Genomic DNA, 20,204 nt, shown 5'->3' on the forward strand with positions numbered 1-20,204 from the left:
CTGTTGCTGGTGAATGAATTCTCCGTGGCCGTATATCAGAAGCCCATCACAACTGTCACCTATGTTATTACCATTTGACTTCAGATGATTAACAGGACTTTGCGAGAGAGTTATGTACCACCATGAGAAGTGCAAGGAAGTGTGTTAAATGTTTGACAGTGCATGTTTGCTGCTTATTATTATTTTTGACTGTTCTTAATGACGTACTAATTTTACAAACTTGATACTGGAATAATGTAGTCACGAAACACCTGTTATAAATCACATATTTTGGACGACAGGTGGGTGAAACCTCCGTATTTCGTAGTGCTGGAACACAGTATACATTCTAAAACCCTACCACAAATCGATGTCAAAGCGCGAACAGCGGCCTTTTGCACCGGACGTGCAGACAGAGTGTCAGAGAGGTTCTGGATGCGGGGCCAGGCCGGCTCCAGTGCACTCATCCTCTGCGCCGGGTTCCTCGGCTGAAGATCCGTGGCGCCAAAAGCCCGAACGAACTGGTCGCTCAGATTATCGTTTGGGTTTAAATCCGGGGAATTTGGTAGCCATGAGGTTGCGGTAAATTCAGCCTGGTGCTCTTCGAACCACGCACGTACACTCCGATCTGTGTGACACGTTGGTAGATCCCATCGTGCCGAGAAAAAAAAAAGCATGTAGCTGTGGGGATGGTCCCAGAGGATAGATTCGTTCTTTTGTTGATCCACGGTGCCTTCCAGAATAGCATCATCCAGGGAATGTCGTGAAAACATTCCGCAGTCCATAATGCTGCCTCCTCCAGCCTGGTCCCTCACGACGGCTGTCTGCCCGATGGAGCATGAAACGTGATTCATGTGGAAAGACCGCCTGTCGTCAGTTAGTGGACGGCCAGCTGCGGTGTCGGCGTGCAGATTCCATCCCTCGTCGCCGATGGACGGAAGTCAGCACGGGTGCACGGACCAGGCGCCTGCTGCAGAGCACCACACGCAGCAGGGTTCGCTGAGCGGCCGTTGAGGATCACTGCTGGTAGCCCACTGGTTCATCTGTGCCGTCAGTTGCTCAACAGTTGCGCCTCTATTCGCCCGTATTCATCTTTCTAACCGTAATTCGCCCATGTCATCTGTGGTCCACGGTGGCCGTGGGACGTGCAAATAGTTTACAAACTTAGTCGTTATGGAAATGCTTCACCCTTCGCTCGAAAGCCATTAATCGTGTCCTTTTGGACGTCAGATAAATAGCTCCGTTTCCGCATCATGACAACGGCTGCAGTGTTTTTCGCGTCCCCCGAGACGCTGTATGTACCCTCCACGGCTAGTGTTGCCGCCGGTCGTCTGTGTGTGGTTATTCCACGTCGAATATCCGTGGTGGTCACATGAATGTGACTAAACTATTTATTTATTATAAAAAGTGTAACGGGAACGTCACATAATGACACAAATACGGCGAAAAATCCGGCCGGAGTGGCCGAGCGGTTCTAGGCGCTACAGTCTGGAGCCGCGCGACCGCTACGGTCGCAGTTTCCTGCCTCTGGCATGGATGTGTGTGATGTCCTTAGGTTAGTTAGGTTTAAGTACTTCTAAGTTCTAGGGGACTGATGACTTCAGAAGTTAATAGCGGTGTGGAGACAACCAGTGGAAAGTGATTGTGCACTGTAGATTATCAAGCTTTTTTATCACCTGAACGGTGGTCTTCGAAGCATATGTTCACTTCCTACTAGATACTGCCGAAAATTGGTATGCAGACATCCGCTTCCACACATTACATTCGCCGGGACTGAATTTCACCGTTTTGGTTACACAGAGAGAACACGGACGCTGTGAAATTAAAGTCCCTTAAACTGTTCTGCGCTTGCGCGCTGTATCTTCACTGATTATCTGGAGGGGTTTAGCTCACCTGCCCTCTTCTATAGATGTCTCCTGGACGCCGTTTGTAGATACTGACGTCCCCACCGGATTCTTCTTCTCAGCAGGTCGCGAGTTCTTTACTTCTATACTGAATTGTGCGAGGACGAGCAGTGGTTCAAAATAAAGCAACGGACACTGACTTAGGATGCCACAGATGCCTCTCCAAATTTATTAAACTTTGCCGTGAATGGCCTGCAGACGCACAGAGCCAGTAAAAGTGCATTTCGAAATTTGAAATATTCCCTGAACAACGTGATTAACAGTCTCTTTGCAGGCAATATGCTCTAACTTAGTTTATATACTTTCCGGTAATATGACACTAAACATTTCCGTGTCAGTCAGTATCCTATCACTTACAACACACACATTTACACCTTTCAGTCTCGGTCGTGACTTTTGCAGACGCTTAACCACCGTTACGCACTTGCCTCCCCCTGCTCGCTTCTCATTGGTCGATCTCAATATCCAATAAAACATTAAAATGTCAAACTTTTCTCATAAAAATTATTAAAGTTGTTGAAATTATAGAATGATTGTTATCTGTACAAGCAAGACCACCGGTACGGTTGGAAGTTAAAATTTAATAGTAATCTGCAAAAGCAAATTGTGAGTGGTGTGCGGCTTGGTGCCCCGTCCGAACGGTTACTCCCAATTGCTCCTTCATAGAGAGCCTCTCGAATGTTCCGTCTTCCCACACTACGTGACCATCTGGCGTCGCGTGGTGTGAGGTCAGCTACCGATTACCAGCTACTGATGCAGCTTCGCATAAATGCCGCAACTTGTTACACGAGACAAGACGTTGTACGAATCATGTCGAGAGCTTACGGAAGACTAGCACAGCTTCTACGGTCTAAGCGCCTCTGCTCCTGAGAGAATCTTCGTCTCTTCCTGGACATGAATGTTGTCCGAAACTGGTGCCAGACCCCTCGCGTCCACAGGGGCAGTGCACGCCAGCAGGCGGCCGGCCCTGGCCACGTACCAGCCACTGGTGACTACGTGGCACACTGATCAGCAGCCGTAGAGAAAAAGCTCTACCAAACCAGCAGCCGGCCGCGTGGAACGGTGCCGGCCGGTGGCAGGACAGTCCCAGCAGTAGCAGAGTCATGGTCGAGCCAGTTGTCACGTGTTGTGAGCTCACAGTGAATGAGCTGTCTGTAGAATTTGTCAGTAAGCGAAGCCGAAATGACGAGGGAACGGTCAGATTTCTTTTACCGAAACCTAGCGTCATTTATTTTCCACTTGTGATTAACGGCGCACAAAGTCCACATGTCAACATTCACCTCCCAATATAATCACGCCCCGTGCTTGAAACTGAAGAATCGATACTCCCAATGATGTCGCAGTGCCCACTGAAGAGGAATATCGGTTTGTAAAGATAGCTAATATCCGGTTATTGTGGCTCTTTGTTACACATCAATCAGGACATTGAATTGTGTGGTATTGTATTGTATTGTATGTTAACCGGGGGCCTAGAAACGACGGAGAGGCTCCGTCCCCGCCGCAGCCACAGTGGTCCACAACCCCACGACGACTACCGCAGTCCACTTCACCCCTCCGCTGCCCCTCACCGATCCACTCTTTCAGGGTTATTGTGCGGTTCGGCCCCCGGTCCCCGGTGGACCCCCCCCCCCCTCCCCCACCCCCCAGGGAACGTCAAGCACCAGACGAGTTTGCGTGGTAGAGTAATGGTGGTGCACGCGTACGTGGAGAAGTTGTTTGCGCGACAGTCGCCGACATAGTGTAGCTGAGTCGGAATAAGGGGAACCAGCCTGCATTCGCCGTGGCAGATGGAAAACCGCCTAAAAACCATCCACAGACTGGCCGGCTCACCGGACCTCGACACAAGTCCGCCGGGCGGATTCGTGCCGGGGACCAGGCGCTCCTTCCCAGTCCGGAAAGCCGTGCTTTAGACCCCATGGCTAACTGGATGGGCTCAGTCAGACCATACCTGTTCATCTGCCAGCGATACTGAATGTACAAAATATTTTTGGATCTTCCAAAAATATTCTGTACATGCAATATCGGTGGCAGCTGAATTATTGCTCAAAAAATTTTCTAAAAGTAGGCCATGAGTGAAAAAAATTAAGTCAGCTGATTCTGGTTCACTATTCTCAACCACTCTCAATACGGTGGCTCATTGAATGGAAGACTACAGATTGGAAGATCTGGAGCCTGAGCCCGAATCAGTCTTAGGAATTCAAATTGCTTATTGATTGTTTGACCCCTGTCAATCGTTTTTTTATCTGAAAAATGCGAAGTTGCCTCGTGGTCCGGAGTTTATTTTAAACTGCAGTTTCTCCAGTAACTGTCTCGGTAAGTCATTTCAGACGAGGAAGGTAATACTACCACGTTATGGTAGACGCTGCTCTGTTCAAACCACCTTTCGACTTGAGGACCACATTCCTTTGTTTAAGCATTTAGGAAATTTGTTTTATTCTCTGATACACTCGTTGCTTATGTGGTCAATTTCTGAAGCAGCCATTAGCGGCACGAAGGATCCTCCTTCTGCCACTTGCATCTGAGAATGCAGTTCTGCATTTTAGCTACACTACTGGCCATTAAAATTTGCTACACCACGAAGATGACGCGCCACAGCTGCACATTAAGATGATGCTGTGATATGCAAATGATTACCTTTTCAGAGCATTCAAACAAGGTTGGCGCCGGTGCCGACACCTACAACGTGCTGCCATGAGGAAAGTTTCCAACCGATTTCTCATACACAAACAGCAGTTGACCGGCGTTGGCTGGTGAAACGTTGTTGTGATGCCTCGTGTAAGGAGGAGAAATGCGTACCATCACGTTTCCGACTTTGATAAAGGTCGGATTATAGCCTATCGCGATTGCGGTTTATCGTATCGCGACATTGCTGCTCGCGTTGGTCGAGAACCAAGGACTATCAGCAGAATATGGAATCGGTGGGTTCAGGAGGGTAATATGGAACGCAGTGCTGGATCCCAACGGCCTCGTATCACTAGCAGTCGAGATGACAGGCATCTTATCCGCATGGCTGTAACGGATCGTGCAGCCACGTCTCGATCCATGAGTCAACACATGGGGACGTTTGCAGGACAACAACCGTCTGCACGAACAGTTCGACGACGTTTGCAGCAGCATGGACTATCAGCTCGGAGACCATGGCTGCGGTTACGCTTGACGCTGCATCACAGACAGGAGTGCCTGCGATGGTGTACTCAACGACGAACCTGGGTGGGTGCACGAATGACAAAACGTCATTTTTTCGGATGAATCCAGGTTCTGTTTACAGCATCATGATGGTCGCATCCGTGTTTGGCGACATCGCTGTGAACGCACATTGGAAGCGTGTATTCGTCATCGTCATACTGGCGTATCACCCGGCGTGATGGTATGGGGTGCCATTGGTTACACGTCTCGGTCACCTCTTGTTCGCACTGACGGCACTTTGAACAGTGGAAGTTACATTTCAGATGTGTTACGACCCGTGGCTCTACCCTTCAGTCCGCAGCTCGTGGTCGTGCGGTAGCGTTCTCGCTTCCCGCGCCCGAGTTTCCGGGTTCGATTCCCGGCGGGGTCAGGGATTTTCTCTGCCTCGTGATGACTGGGTGTTGTGTGATGTCCTTAGGTTAGTTAGGTTTAAGTAGTTCTAAGTTCTAGGGGACTGATGACCTTAGATGTTAAGTCCCATAGTGCTCAGAGCCATTTGAACCATCTACCCTTCATTCGATCCCTGCGAAACCCTACATTTCAGCAGGATAATGCACGATCGCATGTTGCAGGTCCTGTACGGGCCTTTCTGGATACAGAAAATGTTCGACTGCTGCCCTGGCCAGCACATTCTCCAGATCTCTCACCAATTGAAAACGTCTGGTCAATGGTGTCCGAGCAACTGGATCGTCACAATACGCCGGTCACTCCTCTTAATGAACTGTGGTATCGTGTTGAGGCTGTATGGGCAACTGTACCTGTACACGCCATCCGACCTGTGTTTGACTCAATGCCCAGGCGTATCAAGGCCGTTGTTACGGCCAGAGGTGGTTGTTCTGGGTACTGATTTCTCAGGATCTATGCACCCAAATTGCGTGAAAATGTAATCACATATCAGTTCTAGTATAATATATTTGTCCAATGAATACCCGTTTATCGTCTGCATTTCTTCTTGGTGTAGCAATTTTTATTGTCAGTAGTGTACTATTAAGGGTAACTGGAACCTCTACTAGGCATGTACGTGACTTAAAATTCCAGTTATCTGAAATGTGTGCCCTATTTTCATATCAAATTAGCGATCTTAATTTTTAATGGAAATGCCGTGATTAGGTTTTCCTGTCAGTATTTTGCCGTTATATCTTTCAGAAATTTTGTTTTGCTTATGAACTGATTTATGCAGATGATCTTTGAGGCATATGAAACCTCTGCTCGCCTGTGAATAACCGGACACTTAACTTTCTTCATTATTTCACAGTTATATATCCTAAAGGAAGATGATATTACAGTAGAAAGTTTAGAAAAGAAGAAAATATAACGTAAAAGTAGAGCCAGATTGTCACGTAAGCTACTAATTCAAGGGGAATATAGTTTTTTTAGCAACTCTCATAAACTACCTAATCATTCATATTCAGGAACTGGAAATAGTTTTCATAGTACCTAGTAAAGGAGGATTGCTGTTTATAAACACACATGTTAAAGTGTGTGCTTACTCGAGGTCACGTCACAGTTATCATTGTGCTACCGTAAATAGTAAACAACCAATAATAAATTACCAGCAATCAATGACGAAGGAATTAACTTTTAAGATACTAGTAGTTTTGCTTCTGATTGAGTTTTTTTTTCGTTTATTGACAACTGAATCACAAATAAAGTGTAACTAAAATACATTCTGCAGGAATAGGTTCTAAAAGTTTCATCTTCGTGTTCTTTTGGTGATAGGGTGTCAGTAAATGGACCACCAAGAAAACATACATATGGAAAACACGAACCAGAATGAGGGACAGGATGGTGTGACATGTATTAAGACGTCAGGCAATCACTTATAGGGCACTACTTGGAGCCGTAGACGGGGAAAATTGGAGGGAACATAGAGACTGAAGCATACAGAACGAACAATAAAAGACGTCGGGTGTAAGTGTTACTCTGAGAGAAAGAGCTTGGCGAAATTGTGGTGGGTCGCGTCACACTAGTGCTGGTCTGCTGTTGCGGTTAACTGGCGTGTAAATCAGGACATCTGACTCCTTCAGCTGTCCGTCGTGGTATCATAGGAAACGTGTCATATAGAGAAGCAGGTACATTTAAGTTTAGATGAAGTCGGGGATTCTTCCAGCAAACGTACTTTATACGAGAGTATTATCACGTTTCTAATCGAAAAATATTGATTTAATTATGTCTAAACTGAGATTGGATATGTAGCAGTTTTTTAAAGTGCATAGGAGCAAAATCAATGTAGCTCGCGTGGGCGGTTCTAGAAATAGTCTCCTCATCCCATGTGCGGGATTCAAAGAAAGGACTCTAAACCGAGACTACAGAGGCCGTCTATTTGAAATTTCCTCGCTCCCTATTGAAACGGAACCACTCGCACGCTACAACTGAAATGGACCTAAAGCTCCTCTTCCGCGAAAACCACTCCTTGACCAGCACGACATCAAACCAGTCAGAAGCCACATGACAAAAAGGATAAAAATGAAAACAAAGAGCATGGACGCATTGCTTATAAGGTGGTAGACATAACTCTATTTACCTGTGTGTCCTATAAATTTGCGCGCTGCAGACTGCACAGACAGTTGAGTTGGAGGGCTGAACATGCACTCGTATGGGAAATACAGAATTTTTTGTCGTATTTCAACGGTGGAGTTGCACTGCATAAATACTACGGTTCGTTAGTTTTGGTTCACTACATAAATGAGGTAGTAAATGCTAGAATTACCTGTAGTATTGGTAGAATTGGTAAGGATAGAAACATAAATGAATATGTAACAGAAAAACTGGGAGCCGACGCCTTCTCTTTGTGTTCTTATTTCTTTGGTTGTTTGTTTTCACACAATTAGAACCCCACATCAATCAATGTTAGTCCATTGTGTATTTTATACCCTTACAGAATGTAAATAGTATTTTATAAGTAATAAAAACTAATCTGCGCTTTTCTGTAACCAAACAATTACTTTTGATGCAAGTACAGCTTACATGCAGAAACATAATATTTTTTTGTTACTTCGTACTTAGTAGTACATTTTTCATCATTATCAAAGGCAAGAGTTTCCTGTTATTAAGTTGTTTGTGAATGACATAAATATGTTTTGTATAAATGCGACGAAATATTGAAGTGACGTATGGTATATATTTTTGTTTTGCGGTTTTTTGTTTTACCTTTTTGTTGAGGAAATTGTGTTTTCTCATGCTACATGATAAATCTGTATCGTTTTATTTATTTTTAGTCAAACATTCGTCTGTTTCACGTTACAAACCAACAATTTTCAAATAAAATTTGAGTTAAACATTGACAATTTCAGTTTTGCTGTAAATAATGTTCATTCTTAAGTAACAGTGTGGAGGATAACAATGTAGAACAGTTTTCGCTAGGTCACCGGCCTTTCATATACCCTCACTCAGTTTCTAGACGGTTCAGGGCTTCTGCTTTTTAGGGGAATCTAGTAAGACACTGTCGCATACGTAAGGAAAGCGATCGTAATGAGGTAACGACCGATAGGTATGCAGCACACCTGACGTACAGGCATTGCGTGTAAGATCTTAACTGACCAATGCGACAAGGAGAGCTACAGTAGTCTACGTTCGCTTGTCGTAGTCTTTGGTATCGTGCGCTAGTCTTATAGCTAGATAGAACACCCCAGGCCGTCAGTGAGAGAGTTTGTTACTTTCATGGCCCAGTGTTCCATTTTGTATGTAAATCATGCGATTCTACCAATTCAGCATCTTGTTTATTGCACAGCCTTGAACACAATAACATGGTAAATTGTTTTAATATCGCAACGAGTTTCGCAGAGACATTATTCGAATCCATAATAGCTAGTTGTGTAACAACTTTTTACAGATTTGTGATTTCTTGTAACGGAAGAGGCATCCAGTGGTAGTAAGGCGAATGCGTCATCGTACGAGTGCAATACACGAGAAACAAACGGTGTACAGGGACGGGCGTTCCTCAGGCGGCGACGGCCCCCCAGTCCTGCTTGATCATGTCGGCCCCCTTCTCGCCGATCATCACGACGGGGGCGTTGATGTTGGCAGTGACGATGGTGGGCATGACGGAGGCGTCGACGACGCGCAGGCCGCGCACGCCGTGCACGCGGAGGCGCGCGTCCACGACGGCGGCGGGGTCGGTGTGGGGGCCCATCCTGCAGGTGCCGACCGGGTGGTAGATGGTGGTGGCCAGCGTGCGCACCACGCACGCCCAGTGCTCGTCCGTCTCCCAGGCGAGGTGCTCGCAGCCCGGCACTGGGTCGCGGCTCATCTGCACCTGCACAGCGGCACCAGATTCAATTAGTCATTTGTTTTTTGCGGGTACTAGCGTACTGGGTGTTAAGTGTACGAGCGCAGGCGTTGTGATGACTGGCGCCTTAATGTGTACCCACTTCCGTATGATAATTGTTTTTTCTCTGCATCTGTCTGCCCACAAACACGTCACATGATTTACTGCCTGATGTCTTCTGCACGGTCGTAACTGCTCCACTAAGTGGACTACACCTGCCAGTAAAGACTTGTGTCCAAGTGTCCACACTTCGACACTTGACCTGTTGCCCAGGAGAAAATAAGTATTAATGGCTTGCTCTACCCACAAATTCTTGGAGATACTAACCAACCTAAAAACATTCTACAGCTATAATTATTAGCCTGCAAGTGAAGTAAATACTGATGTAATGTTACGATACTGCAGTGCCTGTGTTGTTCAGAAAAACGAGGCAATGTTCCTTCAGAAATGCACAGATATCCAAAGGAACAGGCACTGCGGCGACAACAGCCGTTACGAAATACGTGACATGTCTTCACTGTTGCGAGTACTAGTATCCGTCAGCTGTACAAGCGAGTGATGAGAGTGAAAGCTTTTGCCGGACTGGGATCTGAACCCGTATTTCCGGCTTTACGAGAGCGGTCGCCTTAACCGCCTGTACCTTGACAGTACACTAATCGTGGCCCAGACCTGAGCTTCAACATACCGTCGCTCCTGCGTCACAACGTGTACGCTGAGTAACTCCCGCACAGAGGAGGACAGTTTAGTTGAAAGTCGCTACCTCGTGTCAGCAGATTAACCTGATACTGATGCATATCTGAAGGAATATTGCATTGTTCTTCTTAAAAGGAAAGCGTCTGCAATATCGTTTTCACCCCCTGATACCAGGCAGCGACTTTCAATTAAAATGTCCTCCCCTATACACAAATTATGTAATGTGTATACGAGAACAGGTTGTAACACAAGGACGACATACGGAAGTTCGGGTCTGGCCACGAATCGTGCACGAATAGCCAAAGTTTTTAAGGTGATCTCTCTGTAAAGCGGAAATTCTGGGTCCGGGTCCTGGTCTCACACAAATTTTCGTTGCCGTCATTCCCTTATACAGCTGATGATTGTTCGTATCCGTAACAACGAATGTATCTCATGTGACGTAATGTTGTTCAGTACACTGTTCTCAGCCACCAATAAAAACATCTCCACTTATACCCCTAACACCCTGTATGTCTGCAACTCTCGTACACACTGACACAGGCGCGCAGAGTGGCCGCGCGGTCTGAGGCGCCATGTCACGGATTGCGCGGCCCTCCCGCCGGAGGTTCGAGTCCTCCCTTAGGCGTCGGTGTGTGTGTGTGTGTCTTGTTCTTAGCATAAGTTAATTATAGTAGTGTATAAGTCTAGGGACCGATGACCTCAGCAGTTTGGTCCCTTAGGAATTCGCACACATTTGAACGTTTTGAACACACTCACATCCCCCACGCCACAGTACTGCAGCAATCCGCTATAGGAGCCAAAACAAAATGGTGCAGCTCTTTCATAAAGTGGAGTTTTGTACGGTAATTTGTTTTCTACATTGAATGGTAACAAGTAGGTGGCAGTGTATGTCGACAACGTACCATCATATCACACAGCAGATGAGTGGCGCAGATCTTTCCAGAGTGGTCAAGTAAATCTTAATGATGGAGAATGAAATGGCAGAACACCCTTCCGTGAACAACGAGGAACTGCAAGGGGAGCGCAAGGTCTGGTGAGCGAAGACCGGTGTACCACAATCGAGGCGATAGTGGAAAAAGTGAAAATCAGTCGCAGATAAGTTGTAAACACCTTACACACCATTTTGAATTTGATGAAGGTCGTCAAACCTATGCAGCAGTGGAAAAGTGGCAACTCTGTCATGCTAAGGACAAATGCTGGGAGTATCGCTGTAATTCGAGGCAAAGGAGCGAAGCAAGCAGTGGACTTAGGAGTATTCACCACTTCCTGAACAGACAATGACCCAACAGTCTTCCGAGAGAGTGAAAGAGTGCTTTTTTGGGACTGGCGTGGTGGCAACAAATTATGCTCGTGAGGGGTAAGTGTGTCACCATGAGGGGTCAATATGTAGAGGACTACAGCGTCACCAAGTTTAATGGAGGCAGCTTGATATTTTTGAGATGATACTTAAAGCTTCGTGACTACGTATTGTATGCATGATGTCATGGGGAATTACACTTGTAAGGGAACTGCAAACGTGTTCACACAACTTTAAAAAATAGTTTTGGCGTTTGCCATAAGTAATCACTTTCGATCTATTTCTCATTTTCGTTCGAATAGTCATCATACAAGCTGACACTCCATGCCGAAGTGTCACGTGGAAATTATGAGATCATGGGACTGATGACTTCAGATGTTAAGTCCCATAGTGCTCAGAGCCATTTGAACCATTTTTGAACCTTCTTGCTTCCCATAGTTGAAGGGCAAGTCGGGAATGGCGACTGCAACATTCAGCATGATCGAGCACCTTTTCATAATGCAGGCCTGTGGCGCTATGGTTACACGACAATAACATCCCTGTAATGGACTGGCCTGCACACAGTCCTGACCTGAGTCCTATAGAACACCTTTGGGATGTTTTGGAACGCCGACTTCGTGCCAGGCATCACCGACCAACATCAGTACCTCTCCTCCGTGCAACACCCCGTGAAGAATGGGCTGCCATCCCCCAAGAAACGTTTCAGCACCTGATTGAACATACGCCTGCGAGAGTGGAAGCTGTCATCAAGGCTAAGGGTGGGCCAACACCATATTGAATTCCAGCATTACCGATGGAGGGCGCCACGAACTTTTAAGTCATTTGCAGCCAGGTGTCTGGATACTTTTAAACACATGTCTGGGTTCTCCTCCCAAAGCCTTTGATCAATTTCAACCAAATTTACCACATAAACACGAGACCTCACAACTATCAGCATTGTGGGGTTGATAATCTCCTGGCTCCGTAAGGAGTGGGGATATGGGCAGAAACGTGTTTTCTCAGTGTGTGGTGTACAGGCTGCCCTGCACAAAAGGTGTATTGTGTGGAAACGGTATCGTCCTGTCAAATCAAAACTGCTTTGCAGTGACACCTATATGTCAGTGACAAGAAACGGTTTTCTGGGCTCTGGCATGTAGGCTGCCTTGTATGAGAGGTACTTTGTGTGGTAGTAGTATGGGCCAGCTTCATCGACCTTTGCCCTGCACACTGGCAGAAAATAAATGATTTTCAAGCCCCTGTGTGACCGGCATGTTGAGAGAATAATATCAATGAGTATGGCTGGGGACTGGTTGGAATGGATAGAGGAGGGTATGGACAGAGTGAGGGGAGTTGAAATGAATGGAGAGATCGAGAGGAGGAGAGAGGATGCAGGCTGAAGGTGTAGAAGGGTAGTGGCAGGTGGAAAAGGAAGAGAGGGAGACAGAAATGGAAAGAGAGAGTGGGAGGAGAAAATGGTCATAGTGAGGGAGGAGGAAGCTATGGTCAGAAAGAGGTGGAGGAAGTGGACAAAGAGAGCGAGAGGAGGAGATGAAGACAAATGGTTCAAATGGCTCTAAGCACTATGGGACTTCACATCTGAGGTCATCAGTCCCCTAGACTTACAACTACTTAAACCTAACTAACCGAAGGACATCACACATATCCATGCCCTGCCCGCATCTCGTGGTCGTGCGGTAGCGTTCTCGCTTCCCACGCCCGGGTTCCCGGGTTCGATTCCCGGCGGGGTCAGGGATTTTCTCTGCCTCGTGATGGCTGGGTGTTGTGTGCTGTCCTTAGGTTAGTTAGGTTTAAGTAGTTCTAAGTTCTAGGGGACTTATGACCACAGCAGTTGAGTCCCATAGTGCTCAGAGCCATTTGAGCCATCCATGCCCAAGGCAGGATTCGAACCTGCGACTGTAGCAGCAGCGCGGTTCCAGACTGAAGCCCCCAGAACCGCTCGACCACAGCGGCCGGCAGAGATGAAGACAGAGGGAGGGGGGGAGGCAAGGAGGGATGGACATGGGGAGGAAGAGGTGGTGGTGTGATTGTTGAATGCATGTAGTGGGTGGAACCACAGGGAAAGGCATATGTATGTGTGTGTGTGTGTGTGTGTGTGTGTGTGTGTGTGTGTGTGTGACAAGAAATGGATGACTGTGTGAAATAAATACCGTAACTGTAAGACACTGAGGCACTTCCAGAAATTAAGACTGGCAGTGGGACGGTGAACTCCTGGAACATTTTCAAATTATCGTGATACACACTCTAGATGAACACTTTTTGCACGTTACATGTAGTCAGATGGTGAAACCATCAGTGTATAGTTCAGAAAGGGATTATCTTTCATCGTGGATGTCTTCTTAGTAGAAAACGTAGCACGTAATTTGTAGGCAGTGATTTAGCGCAGGAGGCACTGACCTCGAAGTCCTTGGCGAGGGCCTTGGTCTTGGCCATGCGGGCGCTGAACTTGGCGCCCTCGACCAGCACGGCGACGTCGTGCGGGTGTGTGAGGTAGCGGGGGTCGATGACGGGCGGCACCAGCGGGTCCGCCGAGCGCAGCCTGATGGTGCCCCGGCTGCGCGGCCGCTGCAGCACCGCCAGCTGCACGTAGATCTCGGACCGAGACACCGGCCGCCCGAACACCGCCTCGTGCACCTGCAACACGCCGCCGCACCGCCTCGTGTGTCCCTGCATCCTGCTACTGCTGGCACACTTGCCCATAGAAACAGGAGGAGGAAGCCGTGCACTGGCTGAAGACGAATAATAGCCGCAAGTTCAGAATGTCCTCTAGCAACAACGCTAAGGTGACGTATAAAAAAGGACTAACCTACAACTTCTTCCGAAACATTGAACCATTTTCTGATGGGTCATGTAAATTTCTTATGGCGAACCAGAAGTAAAGACAGAAACTAATTTGCCTTTGGAGAAGGCGGCTCTCCAGAGTACATTTCTGGGAATGCCCATTGTGTGCTGGTAGGGCTAGTGATGGGCAGCAACAGCTGACTCAGCGTCGAATACCAGATGTTAAGGAGATCCTTGACAACATTCCTGACACAATGTCCTAAAAAGGCGTGGTAAGCACAACGATATTTGAACCAGCATGCTCCCCTGTACAACGAGAGAACAAACACCGTCGAAGCAGTGGTCTGCCCATCCAAGGAATCTGACAGATCTGGGTAACGCGGTCTTAATCCGGTGACAGTCGACACTGAATATAGCAACACACACCACCATCAGGGAATTGTCTGCTGCGAAGAGGAAGCACAGGAGCAAATTGTGCAGAGGAAGACTGCTGTCTAAACTGAATTGGACGAAGGAATCACTTTCGATCACAAAGTCATTTGCAGTGCTCGTAGAACTGTGCTCCTTTCCGGCTTGACCTGTATTATAGGCAGCTTATGTCCACCTAAGTAGCCCGTTGTGGGTGGCGAATTCCATTGGGTTTCCACCGATTACTGGTTTCGAGAGTCAGTACTAAGCGATAAGGCTGGGCAAAATTTGCAACATACAGGTCGTTAATAGCAATACCTGCAGAGTGCTGGACAATAGGGTCGGGAATGTGTCTTATAACAGTGGTGCAGTGCGTGGTCCGCCGTCTCTATGAAAATGTCAGTTGCTGATACAGTTCCTCGATATGAGATTATGTTGCATATGGTCTTCTGAATGATCTGTCTGACCAAATCTAAAACAGTGACAGACATTATCTCTAAATTACGTAACACGGACTGTAGAACTGAAGCTTCACGGGTTCCAAAAGCATAGTAACAACAAACTTTTCGCTAAAGTTTCGATAGTAGAAAAAGTAATTTTAGACCAGGCACCCACATTTGAGCTGCAGTGCGCGTAGCTGACTGCGACTCTTCCATTATTTGCTGGTAACCCATTAGCACATTCACTTCAGTATTAAAGGAATATCAGGGAATTTTTACCTCCAGTACGTATTAAATGGCGGGCACACACTAAAAGACAACATACGTGAACTCGGTTTGAAGCCCGCTACAGATGGTGAGCTTGTCAGAAAGCTAGTTTTTTCGAGTCACCGCTGGCTCACCTCTGGACGGAAGCGCGTTACCCTGGAGACGCGCTCCACCGTCTCGAAGTCCTTGTGTGGGAACCGGATGTGCTGGTACTGCACGTCGGGATAGTCATCCTGCGGATCTTCGTACTTTGTCTTGATAAAACCCTGTGGAGGAAGAAACACATCAATTAAGTGCCAAAAACGTTGATGTTTACTCGTATCTTGATACAATCAATGCGAAAACCAACATGTCTTTTTCTACTGGAGTGCACGATTTTCACGTTTTTCTATTTGTTTCGCTACTTCATTTACAACTCTTGACAGCTCAAGATTAATCAGTGATTCAGATGTGGAAAAACTAAAATCTAAAGAAGTTAATGTTAACACAAAATTAATATGGAGTGAAGTCGCTTCTGAGATCCAAAACCCGTCATCGGTGTTTCAATGCATAAAAATCTTAGATAACGGTTAGTGCTATTTTACGTCATTCCTTTGGTCGAGTTGGTTGAGAGATGCTGGAGAAGGACGCATATAGCTGGATCTTATCTGTTATTTTGATAGAAACCAAACTGACTGTCCATCGAATTTCGAACCGTATTGTTTCCCTCCCGATCTCGTCAAACCAGTATTGGTCGTTCCCGAAGATTTGAATGAGGCGTCATAAGGAAGATACAGTCCTCTGCTGGAAACAATATTCACGCCACTGAATGAACATGGTCAGTTACAACGGTTTTATAGACCACACTTGTGACTACAGTATCCTCTGAAATCCGCGGAAGCCATTAGAAATCTTACAACATACTTACAGTTGGAAGAAAGTTGTCTGGGCTGTATATTTCCCTTTACGTTGTCCACACACAAACAAGTATAGGTTACAGTGTAAAAGCAAACGCTGTGCACTAGGTTATGTTTATCCATTTATCGGCAGTCCAAGGTATATACACCATGCGCAACGGAAATCTTTTTTGTTTGCGTCAGGTTGACAAGAAGGTTGACAGTATCAACTCTAAAACAGTTGTTTACGCAGTTGCTCTTACGTATCTTTGTTGACACTCTCGTCTTGAACACACGTGCTAATGAGTAATTTCTTTCCTGATCGCATTTCACTGACCTTGTCGCCGATGAGATCCATACCTTCCTGTCGCGGTAATTCCCGGCCGCCCCGTGTGTTTCTCCTGTGGCTTTTGTGTTCGCTAGGACCTGCATCTGTGGAAAGTAGCTGTTCTCCGTCTTGGAGGTGCGAGATCTCTGGAGTGGATATGCTGATTCGAAAGTATTATTGCTTTACGTGTGTCGGAGACTTAGTGGTCCACCGTGACCACGAAGCCAGTAAATTGTATTTGTTTCCGTGGAAACTTGAGTGTGGAAATTATGTATGACCTTTTTCTGCTGACTTATTCCTGTTTTGTTATTGTGAAGATGGGAGGAAGTTGCTTGTAGCCTCTTAAAGGCGTTGTTCAATTATGTGTGAATTCAATTATGTGCAGCAGCAGCGCGGTTCTCGACTGAAGCGCCTAGAACCTCTCTGCCACAACGGCCGGCCTTGGCGTATCTAACCGCGCGAGTAGGGGGACAACCTTCGTGCCAGCGCACGTTGCATTGATGCCAAATTTATTCAAGATGGCGGCTATGACGTCATCCAAGATGGCGGCTTTTAGCGGAAAAATAGTCCAATTGTGCTATGTCCACTAACCTAACCTCAAGAAAAAATGGCGGGAATTTTGAATTTTGGCGCGAAAATAGCCCAAATGTGTTACATACACTAACCTAAGCCACCAGGGGAAAAAATGGCAGGAAGTTTGAATTCCAACAGGATAATGCATGCAAAGAGCATACTTGTCTTTTTATTATTATTAATTATCATTCATTAACATTTATTATTATTTATTATTATTCATTATCATTTATTATAATATATTATCATTTATTATTATTTATTATTATTGACCTGCATCCTCTAGAAAATTCCCTCCAAATTCAAATTCCAACACGATAATGGCTGCAAAACCTTACTTTTGTTTATTATTATTCAATGTTATTTATTAACATTCATTATCTTTCATTGTCATTTATTATAATTCATTATCATTTATTATCATTCAGTATCATTTACTATTATAGGCCTACCTCCACTAGAAAATTGCGCCAAATTCAAATTCCAACACGATATTCTCTCGAAAACTGTACTTCTATTTATTATTATCATTTATTATTTATTCAAAATGTCCGATTTTGTCGGTGAGAAAGCCATTTTCCTTACGTCCATAACAAAAATCTATCACAAGTTCAAATCCCAACACCGTAATTGATCACATGTACGAGCTTTCTCCGTCACTTATCTTTTTTCACTGGTAGCCTATCATAATCGCGTCAAATAATAAACTGTACTTATAGTAACGTAATTCACGCCCTTTGATTTTGCAGGGGGGAAGGGACTGAAGACTTTATTTCAAGCAGTACGGTCATCACTCGTTCTCCAACACAGTCAGCACACACATCTTTGATATCGCAGTGCAGTCACCACGACGTCCGCGCTCCAACTGAAATAGTTCAAATCCTCGCCACCCCCTGGCCAGCGTGCGGAGACACTGCCTATGCCTGTCACGTGAGGCAGCCAGCCACTGGTGCGGGGGGCGAGCCCAGCGATCGCTCCCACGTCGTAAACATGTTTTCGCTGGACACGCTGGAACCTGCCGACTTTTGGCGTCACAGCGGCCTCTTGTCCGCTCACCACGTGTATTCGTCGCCTCCACACGTTTCCCACCAAAATTGTCTGCCTCGGAGCTGAATCACACAACGGTCGACTGTTCGCTGCCACACTTTTGGCGCCACATTCAAACCTGTCCATGCCGACCGCCCACAGTCCACCACGTGTCCCTGTGCGATCGAGACGCAGTGCTACACTTTTGGCAACAAAGTTTGCTCGACAGTGGAATCCACCATGACTATATAACAGCACGTTTGCACTGCACTAGAATGCCCGCTAATTGACTCGCTCTCGCGTGCGCGTAATAATGTACAATAGCTGCGCCGCCGCCCCGCTTACGTCACACACCCTCCATACACGCGACGGACATAGCCTTCTGTAAATACCTGGAAAATGACTCTTTATTCCAGACATTACGGTCGTGCAGGTGTGTTCCAACTGACTTCTCCATGCTCACATAGCGAAACTCCAGAGCGCAGCTGATGTACGCGTGGCCGGCTGAGCCTGCTCCAGCGGCAGCTCCCTGGCCGGCTGATGTCAAGCGACCAGCGGTGCCCGCACACCCCCACGGCCAGCGAACCAGGTAGGCGGCGAGCGGCGGCTCAGGGTCCCGCCACAAACGGTCAGCCGCGCTCGTCTCAGAGTCCGCGACCGAGAGCACTTAACGCCGGACACGATGCAACCTGTCGAGACCGCGTGCCGGACAAAGGATACGTTTGGCGCCAGAGTTTGACCGACAGTGGAATCCACCATGACCGTATAACAGCGCGTTTGCTCATCGCGAGAACACGTGCTAATTCACTCTCACCACCCCGCTATATTAAATAATTGAATTTACAATTTCATATATGTATGCAAACGTGTTCAACTCACTAATTTCAACTGCTTTACGAGGACCAGACTGCCACCTCCTCGTCCTAGGAACCAGCGCCAAATTTGAAATCTGCCAATAAACAAAGCTCACTTGCGTTTCCGCCACCAACCTAAGAAAATTGTTTCAAACTAAGCCACCGGCACACAACCTCTTCCTACACGTTTCTGGTAAACGGACTCACCCTGCACTAGGTCCACGGATGGAGGAACGAATTTACTTTATTTAGGAATGGAGTATATGTATCACACCGACATGTCCCACATCACACAGACCTGCAAAACGCTCCTACATAACTCATTTGTAATGTTCTAGACACACGCTTGCTAATTGTAAAAAGTTAAAAATAACTCATAGCACAGCCTACAGACATGCGAACCGCTCATAAATAATGCAAAACATTTACCTCCAAATAGCCAAACAACTGCTAATTTTCGGAAATAATTTCAGTGCATAGGCTGATGGAAGGAGGAACGAGTGTATTTTATTTATCTGCGACATATCTTTTTGAAACTTTTACTTCTCATAGGTTTCGATATGTAACGCTCACATAAGACAGTTTCCGAACTCCAGTAGTGCACTACACTTGGCAACACAACCACATCCATCAAGATATTCATTCCAATCCTGACCTGTGACTCCTCTACAGATAAATTTGTCCAGTTATTTGTCTACTCACCCACATTCTGACCAGCTAGCCGTTATTGCGCAGAAACAGCTCAGACTGCGCTGTGCTGCTCGGGGAAGTAAGGAAGGACTGCACTCTATTTATTTGGAGCCCTTTTATTTAGTTGTGGAGTATATTTGTCACAAAACACCCGCACTGATCCCACTGTGGTCATCTGACACAGGCCACAAACACGTAAACAACTCCTAATTTCACCGCACAATAGCAAACAGCTCTTAAATAATGCAGTACACAATATCAGCAGACGAGCTCTGTACTCTTAAACTCTCCAAATAAAGCACCGCATAATGCACAGACATGCTCGCAAAATAGTGCAACAGACGCGCCCAAACACCACCAGCTGCCAAACCGACAAAAAGTCTCTGCTTGGGTCCCACAAACATGACCTCAACACAGTCGCATTCGCACCTATCACCGGAGAAATTCATATCGCCTATGCGCCTTAGATTACGCTACAAGGCAGGCCGCGCGCGCGTGCGGTCGGCGGGGAAGGGGATTCCAGAGTCTCCAGCCAAGTTCAGCTTCCGAGCGCTCGTGACAGCCGACACATGTGAAACCTGCATTGCTCTTCTCATGTATACCGCCGGCGTCTCAGGTCTGGACCTGCCTTCACATCTG

The 20,204-nt window shown here is 46.5% G+C and overlaps 1 protein-coding gene across 1 annotated transcript in view; it reads right to left on the minus strand.

Moving 5' to 3' along the window:
* Positions 1 to 8,981: 8,981 nt before the first annotated feature.
* Positions 8,982 to 20,204, minus strand: part of LOC124545016 (glucose dehydrogenase [FAD, quinone]-like) — a 44,811-nt gene continuing 33,588 nt past the window's right edge. Inside the window, exons 5-7 of the mRNA XM_047123793.1 lie at positions 15,354 to 15,485; positions 13,721 to 13,957; positions 8,982 to 9,324 (exon numbers count right to left, since the gene is read on the minus strand). Of these exons, the coding sequence (XP_046979749.1) occupies positions 9,010 to 9,324; positions 13,721 to 13,957; positions 15,354 to 15,485 (684 nt within the window). The 3' untranslated portion in view covers positions 8,982 to 9,009. The remainder of the gene's footprint in view (positions 9,325 to 13,720; positions 13,958 to 15,353; positions 15,486 to 20,204) is intronic.

The sequence above is a fragment of the Schistocerca americana genome, chromosome 8 (assembly GCF_021461395.2).
Source record: "Schistocerca americana isolate TAMUIC-IGC-003095 chromosome 8, iqSchAmer2.1, whole genome shotgun sequence".
Taxonomy (NCBI): domain Eukaryota; kingdom Metazoa; phylum Arthropoda; class Insecta; order Orthoptera; family Acrididae; genus Schistocerca; species Schistocerca americana.